Here is a 23,765-nt window from a genome sequence, read left to right on the forward strand (position 1 = left end):
TCTGTCTCCTGGTATTTTGTTCTTACGTACCTTCCATCTTTTTCATGATCCGCACTTCTTTACTGAGGTGATATTGAAGTTGGTAATCAAGTGTGCATGTAATCTGGATCAAGAGTGCTCCTCGAGCAACCCCACAAGGTTAAAATCAGGACTGATGTCACTGACAGCATCTTTAATTAGCACAGTACGACAAGTGGCAATTCTAGGCGTAACCCTGCTATATGCAGCTGGTCAGGGTTTATTGGTGCAGGTGCTGTTCGAAGAGACGGTACGAACACTTGTGCTATCAGAATGCAAGGATAGATCTAAGTCAAAGGGTTCTTCTGTTTGTAGCATACTAGAAGGTTGTGCCATATCGATCATACCTAATGTTCAGGTCGGTGTCAAGCAAGGTTGGGAATAACAAAAGGCTTGTGCGTATCATTGCAAGCCATGCACCTAAATTTGATGGCCAGGGTGTTTGAGCATAATATAGTACTGAATTGTGACCCCGTCTTGTGGAAGACGCATGTCAGGTGCTTTCTGGGTTTGGTAGTTAGGTTTGCACCAAGTTGGATACAAAGCATGAAACTTGATGTATTACGAAAATTATCGATTGGCCTTAAGGGTTGGCAAGACCATGATCTTGCACTCTCTCTTCTTCAATTAGGGGGGACCGGGGCAATTAATTCAAGCTGTTGTTGAGTCGCTTTTGTAAATTACTACGGAATGTTATTTTCATTGATGATTGTATAAAATCTTAATTAATTAATTGCGGTTAGCAATTTTCAAACTTTATTATTGTTTTCCTTCCAAGTACAAATTAAAGCCCCGTATACTATAGCTAATTAATTATATATATATGTCCGACTCATTTTATGCCCGTATACATAAAATGGAGAGCCAATGGCCCCCTTCCTGCCCCCTGGCAAAGTAATGAAATGTTTTACAAAAGTGGCTACACATATTGATAGCATTGCGACCGCACCAAATCACAGCAGTTCTCACTTTCTGACTTTGTGTGTGTGAATTCCCATCGGAGTGGGTGGGACTATGGGAAATAAATCTTCTTCTTTTAAAGATTCCTTAAAATTCCTTGCATTTGTCATCTGTTCATCTCATCTGTTCATCTCTCTCGCTGTGGATCTCTTATGGCGTCAATCAAAGTAAAAGTCCTAGACAAGATCCACGTGTCTCCTCCTGCCAACTCCTCCTCCTTTAACCCCGCCGTACCTCTCACCTTCTTCGACCTAGCATGGCTCCACACCGGCCCAGTTGAGCGTCTCTTCTTCTTCTCATCCCATCAATCCCCCTCTCATTTCCTCTCTCTCTCCCTCCCCTCTCTCACCTCTTCCCTCTCTTTAACCCTTCAAAGATTCCACCTTTTGACCTGCCATGTCACCACCTCCCCCTCTCACCCTGCCCAATACATCTTCTCTCCTTCAACCACCAATTCAATTGCATTAACTGTAGCCCAATTCGACTCCACTACCAATTTCCAACAACTGCTAACCTCCCATCCACGTGATTTGAGTCAACTGGATCCATTAGTACCACAGTTATGTAAGTCAAACGATGGAACGACCCCACTTGCGGCCTTGCAAATTACCATTTTTCCAAATGAGGGAATTTGTATCGGGGTTTCAATTCACCATGTAGCTTGTGATGATTCAGCTTCCATTCATTTTGTCAAGTCATGGGCTGCCGCTTGTCGGGATAACGGGTTTCATTCAGAATCCGCCCCACTACTGCCAATCCATGACCGCTCTGTAATACCCGATCCAAATGGTTTATACTTTAAGAGTCTGTCTGAAATGCGAGATTTGGCATCAAATGCACCTCCGCCACCACCACCACCACCTGATCTGTCTGTAAAACCACCTGCTTTGTTTATGGCCACATTCTCTCTCTCTAGAGAACAAATAGATAGATTCAAACATGGAGTGGTTGATACAGCTGCCTCAAGTGGCGTACTGGCCCATTCCTCATCTTTCACGGTTGCAAGTGCATATGCCTGGATATGTTTGTTAAAATGCCAAGGAGAAAAGCTAACAAAGGAAACAGCCCATCTTCTATTTTCAGTTGATTGTCGGGGCCGGTTAACACCACCGGTACCAGTGCAATACTTTGGAAACTGCTTAAGACCTTGTTTTGTGGAGGCTAATGTGGAAGACCTCTTGAGCAAGAATGGGGTTATAAATGGGGCAGTTGCAATAGGAAAATCAATTAAGGGGTTAGAAAATGGTGGTGTTTTAGATGGTGCTGAGGATTGGTTAAAGAAAATTCTGTCAATATTACCTAACCAGCCGATGTCGATCGGGGGATCACCGAGATTCAGGGTTTATGATGTGGATTTTGGATTTGGTAAACCTAAAAAGGTTGAGATGGTTAGTATAGCTAAAACACCCGGTACAGTGTCTCTATCGGAGACTGGTACGGAGGAAGGAGGGATTGAAATTGGGGTGGTTCTGCCGAGGAATGAACTGGAGAGGTTTAGTTTTTGCTTTTTAGATGGGCTCAATTAATTTGATAGTTCATGAATTGCACGTTTTTGCCTTGTGATTTTGTTATTTAAACATGTTTGTTGCTGCTGCTTTTTTTTTGTGTATGCTATTAAAATGATGATATGATACAATCATACAATTAATACAATCAAGACATTGTGCATGGTCTCAGAATTCCAATCATTATTTTGTAGCTAGGTTACTTTATAAACTCCTATCTCAACTTTCTGCAACTTCAAGGCTTACAGCTAATAAACAAAAAGAGTTATGGATTTATATTTTTATTTTTATTTTTAAAGTTAAAATAGTCTATTAGAATTGTTAAATATGATCTTTATATCAAATTTTACGTTTTGAATTTTATGTACTGTATACAGAGAAAATTTACTTGATCTAAAGAATTGTACCATCTTAAAATAGTGATTTTTTTTACATATCTAAAAAGAAAGTAAAAAAATTCTATAAAATTCAGTCTCCAGGTATATTTTTTATATGAAAATCATATTTAGCAAAATCAGCCATTTAATGATAGTCTCACTCAAACAAAAAAAATGAAAAAAATAAATAAATAAATACAGACGTTTAATAGGCACATTCAAATTAATTTTTCTGCACGAATTTTAAAGTAAAATAATATTAATTTCCTACATTCCGAATGAACACCCAAAAATGATAAAATGAAAATTTGAGATATATCATATATTCATATTCATAGATAGGATGCGTACTCCACCCACGTCTATTCTAGTTATTGAGCTGACCTGGAATTTTAGTTTTGTTATTAATATTTTAGAGATATAATCATGTATTATCAATTTATCATGCATCTTCCCTTGGTTGAATGCACGATTGATTGTTCCTTTTCTACCACTCTCTTCTCAGCAAGAGGCAAGAGCGAATGAGCAATTAGGGTTTGGGTTGCTAATTCGGTCCATGCGATGTAAAATGATTCGATCCGTATCGTAGAATTCATATAAACGGTGGGGATTTCCTGGTTCGATGCTTCTACAGTTGTTTGTTTGTATTGTACCCTCCAGTCTCAGTCTCTCAGAGTCCCGATTGTTTCTCATTTCATTTCCGGATAAGCAGGGAGAAGGATCAGAGATCAGAGATCAGAGATCAGAGATGGCTATGGGTAAGACGCTGCTCTGTGTCCCCTCCGTGGCCAACACCGCCGAGGAGATGGCCGCAGACATGGCTGCTGCGGCGGCGATGGGCGCCGATGTGGTTGAACTCCGTCTCGACTGTCTATCTTCCTTCCAACCCCGCTCCGACCTCCACCGCCTACTCACCAACCGTCCCATCCCCGCTCTCGTCACCTACCGGTCTCTCTCTCTCTCTCTCTCTCTCTCTCTCTCTCTCTCTCTCTCTCTCTCGTACATTGCTTCATTTTCAAGACGCAAGTAAAACTAAGTAACTAACTGTAACGGTTATCTTACCTTACCTCACTGTTAGATAGACTCAATTGTAATGCAATTGAGCAGTTTCCCAAGTAATTACCCTGCCGCCTCTGCAATTACAGGCCAAAATGGGAAGGAGGTGAATATGATGGTGACGATGAAACCCGGATTGACGCTCTTCTCTTAGCAATGGAATTGGGGGCGGATTATGTCGATATTGAATTCAAGGTTTCTCTTTCTTTTTCTTCTCTTCATTACTATGTTAGCTATTTTTATCATAACTTCATATTAATATGCCACTTAAGTAGGTCTACTCTATTTATAAACAAAAGGTGCATACAAATCCAGGATTAAACCCAAGTTATCTGGCCAAGATCTAGTACAACACTTGTAGGGATATTAGGCTAAGTTCATATTTTCTTTTCCTAGTTGTTATTTATTTTTGGCTGTGTACCTCCATGTCTAGGTTGCAGCAAGGTTATTAAATCTAATGTCGGGAAGGAAGCCAGAGAATTTGAAGCTCATCATTTCATCTCATAATTACGAAATGACCCCTTCGGTTGAGGAGCTTGGTAACCTAGCAGCAAGTATTCAGACTTTAGGTGCTGACATAGTGAAAATCACCACGACAGCTAATGATATATCTGATGTATCCCGAATGTTCCAACTAATTGTGCATAGCCAAGTTAGTATGAAACAACTCTGACCATTTTTAGTTTTGTTAATTAAATTTCAGAATTTCCTATGCTGCACCCCTAGGTTTATTGGTGTTATTAAGCTATCTATGGATACTCCTAGTCTAAATATTGATGTGGCTCCATGTCAATAGATCTGCAAGTCGAAAAGATGAATTGCTAATTTGCCAGATCCTAGCATGGATCAAAATTCCTAAAAAAAAATGCATTTATCTGAATCTGACACCCCTTTTTTACCTGATGAATGAAATGCATATTATGCATAAATTGCCTGCAATTTGAAAAATATGACCAAAATTCCATTAAATCCTTAACATAAATTCTCTGCCATAGACCCATAACGAATAATAAAGTATGTTATGTTATCAGAATTATACTTGAGTCTGCAATCCGTGATTAAAATTTTGATTTTGATGGTGTTTTTTTTTTTTATCTTGGAAAACATAATTTTCATAATTTCTTCATTAAAAATTCAATCATGAAATGTGATTTCAATAGTAATCTAATTCTTCTTTAAAGATAATTTGGATTCCCATGTAATTTAATTGTTGAATTCGAATCCACATTTGGACTTGTTAAATCTTCTAGCATTTGAACTTGGGTCTTGCTGAACCCTGAAGGGTTCTGCATTGAACTCCTCTTCCAGTCAAATTGTATATTTTATTAAATCTTGTAGTATTTGAACTTGGGTCTTGCTGAACCTTGAAGGGTTCTGCATTGAACTCCTCTTCCACTCAAATTGTATCTTTTAAATTATTTTTTATGTTTAATTTCAGATATTATGAATAAATTTTGGGTAAGAAAGTAGCCAACATAAACCATGAGGAAACACAAAGGATATTACAAAAGTACTTTTGGCTTGCACCCTATATACTCTTTAGAGTTAGTATGAATTGGTTGATAACTTGATACCATAGTGGTTTATGGTGTATTCCGCTCTAACAGAGTAACCACTGTATTTTGACTCATACTGGATACAAATATTGTACTGCGACAAATAATCCTAGTTTTTTTGTAGCACGATTCATATTTCATTCAATCTTATATTTGAATAATGAAGTAGGAAAAGCAGGTGCCGATAATCGGTCTGGTCATGAAGGACAGAGGCGTCATTTCCCGTCTGCTCTGCCCCAAATTCGGTGGTTACCTCACATTTGGCTCCTTAAATAAAGGGAGAGAATCCGCACCAGGCCAAATAACCGGATCAGAGTTGCTTAATGTGTATCGAATTAGAGAGATTGGGCCTGATACTAAGGTCTTTGGTATAATCGGCAAGCCTGTGGGCCACAGTAAAAGCCCAAATTTGCACAATGAAGCTTTCAGGGAAGTTGGGTTTAATGCTGTCTACGTGCCATATTTGGTTGATGACCTGCCGAGCTTCTTGAACACATATTCTTCTCCAGATTTTGCAGGATTCAGGTACTGGATATTATATTTTTTTATTATTATTATATATATATATATATTTTTTTTTTTTTTTGGGATGGGCTGCAAAAACTTGGTATTTAACACAACATCCACGAGGTATGTGGCATTGAATGCGGACAATTGACCCTCTTTTTTATGTGCATCCTTTAAATCTAGCCGTCAATTTGAGCTAGAATCAGCACATATTTGTTATGATAATAAACTCAATTTTGTATGAGCTACTTAGGAACTACTGAGAATTGAGGTTATTTTTTGCCAATTCTACTTTTTTGGTTATAAGAGTAGGCACGTTTTGCAAATAACTCAAAATGGTTGGATGTTAATTTTAAATTATGATAATTTTGGTTTTCATCAACTGGTACAATATTGGGTGATATAGTTCAAACTTCAAAAAAAGGGACGTAGTTTTATGACACATTCTCCATGCTTGGGTGATTGCTGCTACCTTTTAAAATCTGTACCCTCTTTACTTTGCTTATGTGACTTTTTGTGTTGCATTGCTAAGCTGTACAATTCCTCACAAGGAGGCAGCTGTGACATGCTGTGATGAAGTGGATCCTATTGCAAAGGTAAGGCCACTGTTGAATTAGTGTGATGCTTGAATTCTAACAACTTGTTGGAATGCTTATTTAACGTCAGATAATGCATTTGTAAATCTTTCTTTCAAAGAGGAAATTAAGTATTTATCTTTCATTGACTGTATTTCATAGTAAACATAAAATATAGACTTATTTTGAAAAAAAAAATAATAATAATTAAAAATTATCTACTTATTATTTTTTCATTCATTCCCTTTTCAGGCCATCGGTGCTGTTAATACCATAATCAGAAGGCCTTCAGATGGAAAGTTGATTGGTTACAACACAGATTATGTTGGTGCAATTTCGGCTATTGAGGATGGAATTGCAGGTTAGTACAATTTATTGACTCTCTTACACATTGTGTATCTGCTATGATATAAGCTTCTACAGTCTTAATTTAGAAAGATATGCTATTTGAGATGATTATCTAAATTAGATGCTGATGATATACAATAATCTGAGATTTATCCTTGCAGGTTATAGGGTGAAGGATGCTGCAGTTTCGCCCTTAGCTGGTCGCCATTTTGTGGTCATAGGGGCTGGTGGAGCTGGAAAAGCACTTGCTTATGGTGCCAATGAGAAGGGGGCTAAAGTTGTCATTGCAAACCGTACTTATGGTAAATTTATTGAGTTACTAGTCATTCCTTTGTTTCAAAAATTGCTTTGGTGGTTTCCACGCTCCATCAATTCAGTACAACTGGTTTGATCAAAGTTCTCTATTGTTATATTCATTGTGGTTCTTTGAGTTCAGTTGTTTAAGTAAGAATAAAACTAAATAAATTATGATTAAGTTGAAGACCACGTGAGGAGTAGTTGAATATTAAGTTAGGCTTGATTGGTTCATTTCAAAATCTTGCATGCAAAAAATTGAGATCTTGTTTTGGGTTAATTTAGACCACTTTGCAAAACTGGAGAAACCCTGCCATACCAGTTAGGAGATGTGAGTTCAGGCTTGTCTTGGCAATTACCTTTCCAGAATTAAATTATCTGCCATAAAGGATAACTTGACTGAAGTTCTATTTTTTAACTGTTGTTAGTACGAGCAAAAGAACTTGCTAGTTTAATTGGAGGTCATGCACTGACACTTGCTGATCTGGAAAATTACCATCCTGAAGAAGGCATGATTCTTGCAAATACTACATCCATTGGGATGCATCCAAATGTCAATGATACTCCTCTTTCCAAGGTTTTTTTCTTTTCTGTTTTATAGTATATCTATTAGGAAGTTGCGTTCTAGTTGGAATCAAACTTGGTAAAGAACCTCTGTTATTATTTTTTAGTTGCAATAAGGTTCCTTTCTTTTACGAATGTAATGCTTGTGCATCGTGGACTTATCTGATTTATATATATATAAAAGTAGCTCACAGCGGATGAGTTCGTCTGCGTGCAACCAAATTGTCATCTTGTAATATATAATCAAAATTAGCAAGGTGAAGCCAAAGTCTATCTACTTGGATTTCTAAGGGCTATTACTGTACCTGCAGGGGAATGCCACAGTTAAAATAGTCATCTAAATTGGGTAACCAGATCAAAAGGGAGAAGGGCAAATTGTTAATCCAACCTTTTAATATATATGCAATATACATTTTTCAATTTTATAGCAAGCACTAAAGCATTATGCGGTGGTGTTTGATGCGGTGTACACCCCGAAAGTGACTCGGCTGTTGCGTGAGGCAGAAGAGTCAGGGTCAAACGTTGTCAGTGGACTTGAGATGTTTATCAGGCAAGCCATGGGTCAATTTGAGCTATTTACTGGTCTGACAGGTAATTTTTCTTTTTGCTGTTCCATTTGAATAAAAGAATCTCGTGCTGTTGCAAAGTCTTTATTGGCGAAGTTTGTCGTTTGCTGCAAATGCCTTTTAGGCCTATAATCCCTTGGCTCTGTTTTTGCTGGCATAAAAAGGGGATTTGGACCTTAAGTAAACTGAGACAAGGGCACCATGCACAGAAAGTGATGGTTCTGGAGTCGTTTCATAATTTCATTAATGTCAATAACCCTCAGGACGTTCTTTTTTCTATGTCTATTTATGGAAGAGAAATATTTCAAGTCCTTTCATTTGTATTGTGACTTTTTATTCGTTTGTCAGCTTATTTATAGCTTGTCTAACTTGCCTTTTTTCGGCCTTATTCAGCCCCTGAGAGTCTGATGCGTGATATTGTGCTGAGAATGAATGCATAATTATTTTGGTATGATATCTTTTTTTATTTCTGTACAATTTACCTCTTTCTGGAATAAATGCAATTTCTTGTGTATTTTGAGTTTTTGACACTTGTATTCAATTATTGGGAGTGAATAAGTCCGTTTTGTATTTTAGAAGACACATTTCCTTTTTGTCCTACTCCAATTCGTTAATGTCTTGTTTTCATTTGGAAAGTTGTCAAATTTTATTTTGGGTTAGTTGTTTTTGGTATACAGACACTAAGCTAATGGATTTTGTAATCTTTTTGTTCGGCATGAATAGCAGCATGCAATGTAGTCAAGACTTTGGCATTTGAAGACATGCTAGAAATAACCAAATGGACTATAGCAACAGTCATTTTCATGGGCCTATTTATTTATGATTTTATTGTATTTTACCTTCTCATTAAGGTTGAACTTTTTGTATAATTTCTGTGTAGAATTTTGTTTTATGGCGCCTTTCATATTACATTGCAGTATGGTTGCTGACACTCATCTAAATTTCTCCCTTTGATGATCATATTTATTTTTCTGGCGTCAAAAATGATTATTATTTAACTAAAATTGTATGCGTTACACCAAATCATCAAAATGAAGACCAACTCTTCACCAACGCCAGTTGCACGTTAGGGACTAAATTTATGAGCCCAAATACTGTGATTTGTTGTCAGTGTTGAAATGTTCATGTTTGATTATGTTTTATTTAAAACAACAAACTCGTGTTGACATTTTATGAGCCCAAATACTCTCATTTACTTGCTTCTCCTTGGCTTTTAAGTCGTGCCTTATTTTGAGTCGTAACAAATAAAAGGATAATCGTACATGATTCATCCTTTTGTTTGCTTGAAAAGGGACGAATTTTGTATATTTAAAGAATGAATCGTGTATGAATTTTGGAAGTGCAAAAGAAAATGTCAATCGTGTACTAAATGAGAGTTGATTAGAGCTGCTATCGGGTTGGGTTGGGTCGGATCCGGATGCTATTATATTTGGATCCATATCCTAATAGTGTTTGGGTCCGAATTTCGATCCATATACTTATTTGTTTCAAATCGGATCATGTCCAGATCTGGATACCTATCTACCTGTAGATATTTCGGGTTTAGTCTTTCGGTTCTAGGTAGATATATACCCATAACTTGTTTGTAGATTATTGGGTCCAATTCGGATACAGGGCGGTTCTGAATTCGGAGCGGGTATATGTCACAACTCCAAAGTATTTAAAAAATCATTTACATTTAAATATAATAATTTCTTAAACATCTCATATCATAAATCATTATAATATAAATTAAAAATTACTGCAAAATAAAAATTATATTATTGATTTTGTTCATAATTAATAAAATACTAGTATCGTGTCTATGCGTTACAACGGAAATATATTATAAGATTGAATAGAATATAAAGAGACTTTTTATTTGACATTCACACAAAATTAAGAAAAAAATATTTAAATAAAAATAAAAGACACAAATGAGAAAAAATAGATATCCAAATAATAAATAACAACAAAAGAAACAACAACAAATGAAAAAAAAAATCAAATATAATATGAAATATTTTTTGAAGTATCATTGCAATTTAATATCTAATTTTCTCCACAAGCAAGATACGTTATTAAACAATTTAGAGGAGAAATAATATGTAAATAAATAAAATTGAGAAAGATATAATTAAATAATTCAAATAAGTATTTTCTCTACATATATATTCAGATCGAAAATATATGATTGTTTTCATCAGCAAAAGATCTGCTATTCACAAATATATAGTAGCCCTAAACAAAATCCGGAAAGATATGATAGTTTTCATTTTCATTGTCGAAAGTATGGAGGAAGATGAGAAATAAAATGGAGAAAACAGATAAATAAGGAAATAATTCAATTGCAGGAATTGGCGATAGCTGTAAAGAGAAATAAGGAAACGAATCACTAGGGATTTATTCAATTTTAATAGTGACAAACCATGTAGCAATTTCTGTGGCGAGTTTGTTTTTAACTAAATTTAGACTTCTACACATAAAATAGATGCATTTAATCAAAAGAAGATATATTATGTGATTGAAGGGCTGATATTCAATTTAAAAGTTCATCTTTCAATCTCAGCCATTGGCGGATCAGGACAACTACGTGCATAATATAAGAATGGAGATATCATCCCACATAACACAATAAAAATAATAACTCTAAATTATTAGTTAGCTATCTAAATTAAAAAATACTATCCTATTGATTCAACATTTGCAAATACTATCCTATTGATTCAATAGGAGATATCATCCTATTGTTTGGAGTACTCACGGTATAACAAAAAATATTGAAAAGTTTTTGTTTTTTGTTATTAGCTTTTGAATTGAGGAGGATGAAGAGAAATAACTTTTGAAAGTAAAAGAAAATGTAAGCTTGCAAATTAGGAAGTTTGAAAGTAAGACATTTTATCAAACTTCCCGATTCACAAGTTTATCTTTTCTTTTATTTTTTTCACGATGGATGTCAGAAAACTATATCTGGCCACATAGTAGTCGAATTCAGATCCATACTTCCAATAATTTAACAAGCTCAGCGCTCAAAATTTTAATTATGTACAAGGTAAATGATATATAGATATTTGCAAAATTAGGATATTCATGTGGCTCACGCATAAAAGTAGAATATTGACCAAAGATAATCTAAAAAAGAAAGGCTGGAAAGGCACCGATACTTGCCATTTTTGTGGTAACCCCAAATCAATCAATCATCTTTTTGTGTCGTGTCCTTTTACTAAACAGATATGGTTCTATCTAGGCTCTTGCCAGGAGGTTAGCATAGGATGGAAGAGATTTTCTGACATCATTAAGTTTTCTAATCAATTGCCACATAATCATAAAATAGCTTTTCTTTTAGTTTTTAGTGTAGTATGTTGGACACTCTGAAAATATAGAAATGACATTTGTTTTGCAAATGGCAAGGAAAAAACAGTGCGACAAATTATATTACTAAACAGTGAAACATCCAATCTCAGCCTCGACTGCCATGTGGCTACCAGAGGATCTGAATGTTCTCCCTATAGCAAGTTGGCTACCAGATGATGGCTATGCAGATTAGCCAGGAGAAGAGGACACAGGGATGCAGATCGTACCCTATGAAGACTAAGAGCACTAGCTGGAACACGGCTTGTCAGCCTGTTTTTGTGTTAATAATGTTGAGTTTTCGTGAACGGTTCAAACCCATTTAATTGGCTTAAGCTGTGGAAAGAGTAAAACAAAAATTTTTACATCTAACTTAAGCTACGGATTAAATGAATCAAGAAGATTCGTTTAATCCTATTTACAGATCTACTCCATAATTGATTTCCTAAAGCATTAAATCTATTTACAAATTAAATAGATTAATATAACAATTTATACCTTGATTCCAAATCTCAGTTGGAATGCAGACCGAGCGAGTAGAGCCTCACCAGGGATGGAATCGACTCGCAGTATCACACGTGTGATACCTCTATTGGTTATCCACCAGGACTAACCGGAGAGCGATTTACTTCTTCTGCCAGAAATACCGTAAACCGCGGAATTCTGCAGAAACACTATTCACCGAAAAAGAGACAGATTAAATATATTTAAGAATGCAAGTTATTCCGTTTTACTAATAAAGCAAAACATGAAATACCGCAGAATCTAAAAATATATTTTTCCGAATCTCGTAATAACCGAAATCAGGGAAGAGAGGGAAAACCGATTAACGAAGTAATCAGATTAACACGTGAATTAGTGAGTCTTTCTCTCTACCCCTACCCCTCTATTTATAGACTTTTCAGGAGGTTGGCAAAAGACCAAAATACCCCTCAAAACAAATCTATTTACCAAAAGCCCTTGACACCTCATCCTTTTATCATGTGAAATGACCAAAAATACCCTTGCCACCTCACATGACACATGTCAACACAAGGGAAGTCGGCATAGGGTGAAAATGACCAAAATACCCTTGGCCCATTAAGGCATGAATAGTGTTGGGCTTTGATTTTGGGCTTTGACTTTGGGCCTTTAATTTTAATTAAGGCTTTGATTATTTTGGGCTTTTAAACCCATAATTCAAATCCATAATTAACAATTAAAATTCCAAATCATATATATATAATTGTCATGTACAATTATATTTCTTTTCGGTTATTGTTCGGTAACTTTTATACAACGTAACGTGTACGTTTATAAATTAACCGTTGTTTCTGCTTGTCATTCTAAATGACATTTATAATTTAATTATATCACGTATAATTAATTATAACCATCTTAATATTAATTATAATCAATTTATAATTTGTTACATTCCGAAATTTTTAAAACTTGATTAAATTGATAAATCGATCAAATTGCTTAAATGAAAAGTTTAATTTAATTAACGATCGTTCAGAAATTTAATGACCGACTAAAACGAAACAAAAATTTCGTAATATAAATAATGTATAAAATTATGTATAATAAAATTTAGAGATTTAGAAATAAAATAAAATATAGCACTAGGAATAAAATTATAATTATTCGGTAAATTAGAAACTTAGAAAATCCGTTACAATTCTTTTTAAGTTTTAGGAAAGAAGAAATTTATTTAATTAGATTCGTGTAAATAAATAAATAAATTGAATTCCAAATAAGAGCATAATTATACAAAATTATTCGTACAATTGGATTTTAGAATTTATAAAACTAGTTCATTTAGGAATTTTAGAGAGTTAATGGAATATATAAAAATTATACAAATTGAGAACGAATTATTCGAATCTTAAATTGAGAACGAATTATTCGAATCTTAAATTGAGAGATAAATACACAAATTATATGCACAAATATAGTTACAAAAAAAATTATGAACTTTCGATTTGAATTTATGAAAGAAACGGAATTAAAACCAATTAAAAGAAACAATGTTTATATTATGAATTGTTTAGACCATTTGATTTTGCTGCAGCACGGATCTTAAAGAAGGCCATTTAACACCCCACCCTCTCCATTCTCTCTTTCTCTCCTCTCCCTCTACGTGACAGAAACCCAACCCCAACCCCAGCCCCCCTTTCCTCTTGCTACGCCAAAGAAACAGAGGGGCTCCGCCCCCTCTTCCCTCCGCCCCCTCCCGTCGCCGGCGAACCCCACCAAACCCGCCGCCTTGCTCTCCTCTCTTCTCTGGCCGTGAGGGCTGCAGCCCCCGCCCCCTCTCCTCCTTTCTCCGCCAAAAACAGGGCGGCCCCCTCCCATTCCGCCGCTGCCACGGCCAGCAGCGCCGCTGCCGCCCCACTGCTCTCCTCTCTCTCTCTTTCTCGGTTCGGAAGACCCCAGCCCGCCCCCATCCTCTCTCTCGGTTTCTGCCCCCTTCCCCTTCCTTGAAACCCTAGAAACTAGGGTTTAGGATTGGTGGTGCCTCGGTTCGATTGGTGCTGTCCCGGTACTTGGAAGTGCTCATTTCATGTGGTGCTCGCTGATTTTAGACGACCGCGAGGCGAGGCGAAACCCTCGGAACCGATCACTTTTCTTGACATCCTCTCTTGCGGTTAATTTCTAAAATTCGTGAATTGTGTGTATTGATGAATTGATTAATGTCGTAGGATGTGAATTGGTTAAGTTTCGAGTACGGGTTGTTGATTTTCCCGACTCGATCGATTTGTTCGAATAAATTAAGTATAAGGGGTTATATTGTAAAATCTGAAATTTATTTGGTTTTAATTGATTTACCACCAAATTAGTATGAGAATAAATTGATTAGAGGTGTATATTTGATAACTCTTGTTCATCTCTTTTATATTTTCGGCCTTGGGTTGAACAAGGACTAAATTGGTAAATTTTGCAAATTGTGTCTATATACGGAAAGGTGTATGGTTTATATGACTAAGGTGCAAGTGTGTGAATTTTTGTGGAGGTTAAGTGATAAAAAAAAGGAATACGGCATAAATGAAATGAAATTGTGTAATTTAAGACCAAATTGGTATATGTGATAAATTAGGCCGTGACCGTTACTGTTGGCTTGTGGATGAATTGATTAAATGAATTGGGGGCCTTTGTTTATGTATGCATTGGACTAAATTAAATAAGTAAGCCATTGTATTAAAATGTATGACATGCATAAGAATTTTATACATGGGCCTTGAAAGTGAAAATAGTTATAATGAATCTGAAATGAATTGTAAATTTTAAATAGGAGGCTTAAACCTTTACTAAATTATGGGTCTTTATTTAAATTGAATTGGAATAAAATAATTGATACGTCCAATGGACCAAAGTGTAATAAGGTGAAAGTTTATATAAGGGCCTTATTAAATTGGACTTGAATTAAAATAATTATAAATGAGCCGAAAGGTATAAAAGAATTGACGAATTGAAAGACGGCTTTTGGAATTTAAGTTTTGAGAATGTAACCGAACTAAACCAAGTAATCGTATAATATAGGTGTAGGCTCAGTCGAGCCAGATTTCGCGAGGCAATTCGAGACGCCTGATCTTTAAATTAAGCGGTACGCTCGTCATAATAAGGTGCGGGATTCTTGGACTTGTTTGATACTTTATTTTCAGGAATTAAACTGTGTTTTCGTTTGTCATGTTGAATATCATTGATTGCATCATTGAATTGTGTATAGCATTTGCATAGCCCAATCAAATTAAACTCGAATTGATGTGACTTGAGTGATTTGCATGCTGGTATGGTTGTAGGTTGTGTCGATCTATTATGATCTGATTTGATTGAAAGTCACCACGATTTGATTTGATATGTATGTGAATGGATTTACGAAGTTAAGCACTTGGATCCAATGAATTTGCCAAGTCGGGCTGTATGCTGACTTGGATTCCCAGGATCCTAATGGCCTTAGGTGAACGGCCCTCGATATTCCCAGTACCGGTTGGGACGAGGGAGGGTGATTATGTGATTATGTTATGAGATGTGTGATTGGAAATCGTGGGTGACATGTGTAACGTCTATGGCTCGGTGGCATTTTCCTACGTGTTAATGCATTTGAAAGGTCAATTGAATATTACGACTATTGGAATGATTCCAAAGTGGATTTTCTTTATATGATTCGAACCAGACCTTAATAAACTGTTAAGCCAAGCGATTGCAGATGGGTGTCAGATAAAGGGTCCAGCGGTTGGCCATCTGTAGGTGTCAGTAACCCTACAGATGTGGGTTTGATAAAGGTTCAGCTCGAAAGAACATCTGTAATTGCTACAAGCCCTAATGAACTGAGTTATGAATCGAGTTAAGCCAAAATATATGTTGTGTTTGAAATTCATCTTGGAAATTCCGTAAACTGTGTTGCAGGTTGATTTAACTGTTGTCGTGCATTGGCATTCTGTTATTTATGTTTATGAATATATATCTGTTTGAACTGTTATTGGTTTGGGTTTCATTTTTGAATATAGAGTTTGATTGCAAGTCCAATAATCTAAACTGTGGCAAATTTCGCACTGAGAATTTATTCTCACCCCCACCCTCCCGATTATTTTCAGGTTTGTTGCTCGGACGCAGCAGATGAGGATATTGGCAATGCATATAAAAGATCCACTGCCTTGCGTGTATATGTGCCGCTTGATTTATACACGCGGCAGGCTGTCAGACCCCCGTGGATTTGGGGTGTGACATAATTAATCAGTAAGATTCTCCGAGTAGCTCCTATATGGTGTGACCCAATAGGATCTGTGTTATGTTGGTAAACAGAGTTAAAACTGTTTTAACTTTTGTTAGTCATGGGTGGCATCTGGCAACACATCATGACCATCCAATTACACAGATGATGCTGTACTGTACAATATCACGATCCAGTAAACAATTTACTTGTGTCAGTTCTTCTGTCTCATAGCTATCAGATCAGTTTCAAGGTAGATGTGTGTCATCCTTGGTAACTGTATCTTTTCTTGATCTTGAGTAGATTATCAAATATAATTACTCTTGTAATTATACCGCATGCAGATAATCTAACTCTATCAAGGGGCCCAGTGATGCTATAGCTCGTATAGAGATACGAGGGACAAATAGTATTCTTGGCAGACTATCACTTCCTCAGCTAAGTTATATATATGGAAATGCTACCGTTATGGCTGCTTTTTACGGACAGCGTTAGATAACACTTACTCATATATATTTCTTAGTGGGAACGATAAATACCTCATACTGTAGAACTTTGACACTGAATGAAAACATAAATGACACGAACACAATTCTATTTAATGTTTCATTCGGGGTCTGTCAAATACCATGTTCCTAGAACATGTATCCATGTGATTAAAATGACATCTCGTGTCAGGTGGTTTGTAAAACTTAACCATCTTTTAATCCACATGCTAACCTTATCGCGGTAATTAGTGTTCCTGCTAATTACCTTGGTCAGTGACTTTTAAGAGTATATATTATCTATATTATGGAGTTTCACAATTTCAGTCATGAACTCGAAATGATCCATAATTTCAATAATACTCAAGGCAACAAAATGATATATAAATAAACATTCAATTCATGAACAAAGATTTATGATTAACTTATCGTATTATTGACTTCTAGATTATTACAAACTAACAATCTTCCACTTAAGCTAGGAGCCAATCATCGTAGGCCCTAGTTACACAAATCTCTAGTATTCTAAAAATCTCGTAGATCTAAAGAAAAACTCATAGCCAGTCTCCTATGTGTCTCAGACCCATAGAGGCAATATGCATCTGGTGCTTGGCTTGAGGAAGAGATTTCGTGAGTGGATCAGCTGTGTTGCTGACTGTGTCAAATCTACATATCTTTACATCACCTCTATTTACGATCTGTCGTATCATGTGAAAACGCCGTAGAACATGCTTGGATTTCGAGTGCGATCTCGGTTCTTTGGCCTGAGCTATAGCTCCATTGTTGTCACAGTAGAGGTCCACAGGGCCTTGAACACTGGGAACCACTCCAAGTTCGCTAAGGAACTTCTTGATCCAGAAACCCTCTTTAGCTGCCTCGGATGCAGCTATTGTAGGGTTTTCTAGATACCACTTTTGGGGTTTCGCGGTAACCAAATCCCGTTTAGGCTTAAGCTGCGGAAAGAACGTAAAACAAAAATTTTTACTTCTAACTCAAGCCGTGAATTAAAAGGGATATGCCGGAAAGACCAAAGCAGAGTTCCTTCTGAAGTCTTTCATTGCAAGGACCCTTTTAATCCTTTTACAGATCTACTCCATGATTGATTTCTAAAACTTTAATCTACTTACAAATTAAATAGATTAATATAACATATTTATACCTTGTTTCCAAATCACAGTTGGAATGCAGACCGAGCGAGTAGAGCCTCACCAGGGAAGGAATCGACTCGGAGTATCACACGTGTGATACCTCTATCGGTTATCCACCAGGACTAACCGGAGAGCGGTTTATTTCTTCTGCCAGAAATACCATAAACTGCAGAATTCTGCAAAAACACTATTCACGGGAATAAGACGAAAACCCGTAAACACGAATTTTCGGTTGCTCAGTTTCATCAATATGCAAAACTGACATACCGCGAAATTCGGTAAAACACTATTCATCAATCCCGTAAATATTCTCCACAACAACCCGCAAGATTATACGTCAACTACGTATAACTTTCTTTTCTCAACCGAAACACTATTTGGGAGAGAAACCGAGAAAGAGAGAAAATACTGATTCGATTCTGCACGAAAAGATACATGTGAATGTGCATATATATATATATATATCTTTCTCTCTACCCCTCCACCCCTATTTATAGTGTTTAGATTCGGTTGCAAAAGACCAAAATGCCCTCCAAGTTCGGCCTATTTACAAGATATGCCATTGACACCTCATCCTTTTATATGTGAAATGACCAAAATACCCCTTCCACACCCTTCCACATTCTTCTCCATGCTTCTACACATGCAAGGTGGCATAGGTGTGAAATGACCATTTTGCCCTTGTGGATAGGATTGATGACATGTCATCTGGATAAGATCAATGACGTGTCATGCGGATAAGGTCGAATCTGAAAAGACCCGAATGCCCTCGGCCCGAACACAAATAATATTCGTATAATTATTCTGAACAATTATATATATTTTTTTCTTTCGGTTATTTGTTCCGGTGTCGATGACGTGTCATCTGGATAGGATCGATGACATGTCATGCGGATAAGGACGAATCTGAAAAGATCCGAATGCCCTCGGCCCGAACACAAATAATATTCGTATAATTATTCTGAATAATTATATATATTTTTCTTGCGGTTGTTGTTTCGGTAATTTATACAATGTGTCCTGCACATTTATAAATTAACCGGTTAACTTTTATACAACGTGTCATACACGTTTATAAATTAACCAATGTTTTTGCTTGTTATTTTTACATAACATTTATAATTTAATTATAACATGTATAATTAATTATAACCATCTTATCATTGATCATAACCAATTTATAATCAATCAAAATAAGATTCTCCGATTAACTCCTATATGGTGTGACCCAATAGGATCTGTGTTATGTTGGTAAATAAAGTTAAAACTGTTTTAACTTCTATAATCATGGGTGGCATCTGGCAACACATCATGACCATCCAATTACACAGATGATGCTGTACTGTACAATATCACGATCCAGTAAACAATTTACTTGTGTCTGTTCTTCTGTCTCATAGCTATCAGATCAGTTTCAAGGTAGATGTGTGTCATCCTTGCTAACTGAATCTTTTCTTGATCTTGAGCAGATTATCAAATATAATTACTCTTGTAATTATACCGCTAGCAGATAATCTAACTCTACCAAGGGGCCCAGTGATGCTATAGCTCGTATAGAGATACGAGGGACAAATAGTATTCTTGGTAAACTATCACTTCCTCAGCTAAGCTATACATATGGAAAAGTTACCGTTATAACTGCTTTTTACGGACAACGGTGGATAACAATCACACATACATATTTCTCAGTGGGAACGATAAACACCTCATACTGTAGAACGTGACACTGAATGAAAACATAAATGACACGAACACAATTCTATTTAATGTTTCATTCGGGGTCTGTCAAATACCATGTTCCTAGAACATGTATCTATGTGATTAAAATGACATCTCGTGTCAGGTGGTTTGTAAAACTTAACCATCTTTTAATCCACATACTAACCTTATCGCGGTAATTAGTGTTCCTGCTAATTACCTTGGTCAGTGACCTTTTAAGAGTATATATTATCTATATTATGGAGTTTCACAATTTCAGTCATGAACTCGAAATGATCCATAAATTCAATAATACTCAAGGCAACAAAATGATATATAAATAAACATTCAATTCATGAACAAAACTTTATGATAATTTATCGTATTATTGACTTCTAGATTATTACAAACTAACAGCTATGTACTCTGCTTCGGTGGTTGAGTCTGCTGTAGTCTCTTGCTTTGAACTCTTCCAGCTCACAGCACCACCGTTGAGTATGAACACATACCCAGACTGTGATCTTGAGTCATCACGATCAGTTTGGAAACTGGCGTCAGTGTAACCATTAATCACAAGCTCGGAATCACTACCGTAGACGAGAAACATATCCTTAGTTCTTCTTAAGTACTTAAGGATATTCTTTGCAGCAATCCAGTGCTCTTTGCCTGGATTAGCCTGATATCTACTCGTCACACTCAAAGCGTACGAGACATCAGGGCGAGTGCACAACATGGCGTACATGATAGAGCCAATAGCCGAAGCGTATGGTACTCTACTCATAATGCTTCGCTCATCAGTTGTCGAAGGACACTGAGTCTTGCTTAGCTGAACACTATGAGACATTGGCAGGAATCCTCTCTTAGAATCCTGCATGCTGAACCGATTCAGCACTTTGTCAATGTACGTGCTTTGACTTAAACCTATAAGTCTATTTGATCTATCTCGATAGATCTTTATGCCTAGTATATAGACAGTCTCGCCCAAGTCTTTCATTGAAAAGACTTTCTTCAACGAAGACTTGGCTTGTTGCAAAAGAGGAATATCATTTCCCATTAGTAGTATGTCATCTACATATAGGATAAGAAAAGCGATGGCACTCCCACTAGTCTTTCTGTATACACATGGTTCTTCCTCGCATCTGACAAAGTCAAGCTTTTTGACTTCTTCGTCAAATCGAAGATTCCAACTCCGTGATGCTTGCTTCAGTCCATAAATGGATTTAAGAAGCTTGCACACCTTCCCAGCATTCTTTGAATCCTCAAAACCCTCAGGCTGTGTCATGTACACATCCTCTTCTAAATTTCCATTTAAGAAGGCGGTTTTGACATCCATTTGCCATATTTCATAATCATGAAACGCGGCAATTGCTAGGAGTATCCGAATTGACTTAAACATAGCCACGGGCGAAAAAGTTTCATCATAATCTACACCGAGAATCTGTTTGAAACCTTTCGCTACTAGCCGTGCTTTGTATACAGTCATCTTACCATCCATGTCTGTTTTCATTTTGAAAACCCACTTGTTAGCTATGGGTTTTATCCCATCAGGTGGTACAACTAGGTTCCAGACCGTGTTGTCATACATGGACTGTATTTCAGATCTCATGGCCTCCAGCCATTTATCAGAGTCGGGCCTATCCATTGCTTCCGCATAGGTCAAAGGATCTTCAGTGTCATGGGCTGAGATCTCGTGCAGTCCCAAGTACCTTTCAGGTGCATGGACTACTCTTGTTGACCTACATAGTACTCGTTCTTCGGGCTGTTGAACTTGATCCACAACTGTCTGCGGATCCAGTTCTACTTCAACTTGCGTTGAAGTACTTGAGCTCGGGACTAGAACCTCATCCACAGCTACTTGTGGATTTGGAACTTCCAGATGCTCATCAGCCGAAGTATCAAGAGGTGGGTTAATCTGATCTGGTTCAGATATTGTATTATGTGATGTATCTTGAATTTCTTCAAGTATTACATTACTCCCACTACTTCCTTTTGCGAGAAACTCGTTCTCCAAAAATATACCATGACGAGCAACAACTATCTTGTTCTTGAATTGGTAATAGAAGTAATATCCTTTCGTTTCCTTAGGATATCCTACGAAGAAGCATTTGTCAGCTTTGGGATCAAGTTTGCCAGACGTCGGACGTTTGACAAATACTTCGCAACCCCAAATTTTAAGATAAGACATAGTTGGGATTTTCCCAAACCATAACTCGTATGGAGTCTTTTCTACTGACTTGGATGGAACCATGTTTATTGTTCGTGCAGCAGTTTCTAGTGCGTGCCCCCAGAAGGATTTCGGCAGAGTGGCTTCACTCATCATGGATCGAACCATATCTAGTAGAGTTCGATTCCGTCTCTCAGAAACACCATTCCATTGTGGTGTCCCTGGAGGTGTGAGCTGTGAGACTATCCCACATTCCTTTAAGTATTCTTTAAACTCAAAACTCAAGTATTCGCCTCCACGGTCAGAACGCAGAGCCTTAATACTTTTGTTCAATTGATTTTCTACTTCAGTCTTGAATTCTTTGAACTTGTCAAAGGATTCAGACTTATGTCTCATCAAGTAGACATAACCGTATCTACTGTAATCATCAGTAAACGTGATAAAGTAAGAAAAACCATTTCTTGTGCAAGTACTCATAGGTCCACATACATCCGTGTGTATAAGACTTAACAAGTCACTTGCCCTTTCGCCCTTTTTGGAGAAAGGCGCTTTGGTCATTTTACCTCGTATACAAGATTCGCATGTGTCAATTGATTCCAGATCAAATTTACCAAGAAGTCCATTTTTATGTAACTTCTTGATGCGTTTCTCATTTATATGACCAAGGCGACAATGCCACATGTAAGTCGTGCTTTCATGTGATGCTTTGAGTCGTTTGTTATTTATGTTAGACACTGGTTTATTCATTTCCAGTATATAAAGACCATTCATCATATAAGAAGATCCATAATATAATTCATCTTTGTATATAGAACATCTATTGTCCTTTATCACAAAAGAGAAACCATTCATCTCTAAACATGAGATTGAAATGATGTTTCTGGAAATGCTAGGAACAAAATATATATTTTCTAATTCCATTACAAGCCCGCTGGGCAAATACAACTCTATACTACCAGCTGTTACGGCTGCAACTCGTGCTCCGTTTCCAACTTGGAGTTGTATCTCCTTGTTACGTAGCTTCCTTCTATTCTTTAGTACCTGCATATTTGAACAAATATGAGCACATGATCCAGTATCCAATACCCAATCATTTATAGAGGTAGCAACGTTAACTTCAATAACAAAAATACCTGAGTTTGAAGCCTTGGAAACCTTTCCAGACTTCAGATCCGCTAGGTACTTCAGGCAGTTCCTCTTCCAATGACCCTTGCTATTGCAGTAATAGCATTCAGAGGAAGCAGCAACCTTTATCTTGGGAGGATTCGGTTTAAGAATCTTTTTCCCTTTGCCTTGATACTTGGGAGCCACCTTCTTTGGGGCTTTCTTTATCTTTTTCCCACCAGCTTGGATCATGAGAACAGAAGACTTTTTCTTCATGTCCCCATCAGCGATCCGAAGCATCCCTTGGAGCTCTTGTAGACTTTTATCCATTCCTAGCATATGGAAGTTCATGATGAACCCCGAAAAGCTTGGAGGGAGTGAGTGCAGGATAATGTCCGTAGCAAATTCCTTGCTTATCGGAGCATTCAGCTTCTCGAGCTGCTCAACATCGCTCGTCATACGGAGCATGTGAGTTCCCATAGAGCCTCCCTCGGTCAACCTGTGACCAAGTAGAGATTTTGTCACTTTAAATCTCTCGATACGCGCTTGCTCTTGAAACATGTTCTTGAGCTGATCGCATATGATATAAGTTTTGGTATCCATGAATCGGCGTTGCAATTCAGGACCCATAATACTTACTACGAGACCTTGTACATCAAGCTCATCCTCTTTGTGCTTGTTGTACTTAGTGACATCCTCTGGTTTGTCATTTGTTCCTGGCTCAGCAGGGACAGGTGAGTTTAAGACATATTCTTTCTTTTCACGTCTTAGTACAATGGTGAGAGCACGGAACCAATCAGTGAAATTGGATCCGTCC

The 23,765-nt window shown here is 36.9% G+C and overlaps 2 protein-coding genes across 5 annotated transcripts; both read left to right on the forward strand.

The window, feature by feature from the left end:
• The first annotated feature begins 1,096 nt into the window (after positions 1 to 1,096).
• LOC144573479 (anthocyanin 5-aromatic acyltransferase-like) lies at positions 1,097 to 2,631 on the forward strand. The gene has a single exon (XM_078323261.1). The coding sequence runs from the start codon at positions 1,131 to 1,133 to the stop codon at positions 2,502 to 2,504; it is 1,374 nt and encodes a 457-aa protein (XP_078179387.1). The 5' UTR covers positions 1,097 to 1,130; the 3' UTR covers positions 2,505 to 2,631.
• Positions 2,632 to 3,467: 836 nt separating this feature from the next.
• Positions 3,468 to 9,310, forward strand: LOC144573343 (bifunctional 3-dehydroquinate dehydratase/shikimate dehydrogenase, chloroplastic-like). Of its 4 annotated transcripts, none has more exons than XM_078323096.1 (11): positions 3,468 to 3,808; positions 4,006 to 4,111; positions 4,350 to 4,568; positions 5,642 to 5,997; positions 6,512 to 6,575; positions 6,807 to 6,915; positions 7,064 to 7,204; positions 7,625 to 7,773; positions 8,189 to 8,351; positions 8,720 to 8,774; positions 9,050 to 9,310. In XM_078323096.1, the coding sequence occupies exons 1-10, from the start codon at positions 3,483 to 3,485 to the stop codon at positions 8,764 to 8,766; spliced, it is 1,680 nt and encodes a 559-aa protein (XP_078179222.1). In that variant the 5' UTR covers positions 3,468 to 3,482; the 3' UTR covers positions 8,767 to 8,774; positions 9,050 to 9,310. The 4 variants fall into 4 exon arrangements, with proteins under 4 accessions (XP_078179222.1, XP_078179223.1, XP_078179224.1 ...); XM_078323097.1 differs by having other exon boundaries at positions 9,053 to 9,310; XM_078323098.1 differs by having other exon boundaries at positions 5,651 to 5,997.
• The last annotated feature ends 14,455 nt before the right edge of the window (positions 9,311 to 23,765 follow it).

The sequence above is a fragment of the Carex rostrata genome, chromosome 21 (genome assembly GCF_964058835.1).
Source record: "Carex rostrata chromosome 21, lpCarRost1.2, whole genome shotgun sequence".
Lineage (NCBI taxonomy): Eukaryota > Viridiplantae > Streptophyta > Magnoliopsida > Poales > Cyperaceae > Carex > Carex rostrata.

Coding starts and splice junctions, on each gene's coding strand:
- LOC144573479 (XM_078323261.1), top strand. CDS start 1,131: ATGGCGTCAATCAAAGTAAAAGTCCTAGACAAGATCCACGTGTCTCCT.
- LOC144573343 (XM_078323096.1), top strand. CDS start 3,483: ATGCTTCTACAGTTGTTTGTTTGTATTGTACCCTCCAGTCTCAGTCTC. Junction 7,205..7,624: donor CATTGCAAACCGTACTTATG/GTAAATTTATTG, acceptor AACTGTTGTTAG/TACGAGCAAAAGAACTTGCT. Junction 7,774..8,188: donor ATGATACTCCTCTTTCCAAG/GTTTTTTTCTTT, acceptor TCAATTTTATAG/CAAGCACTAAAGCATTATGC.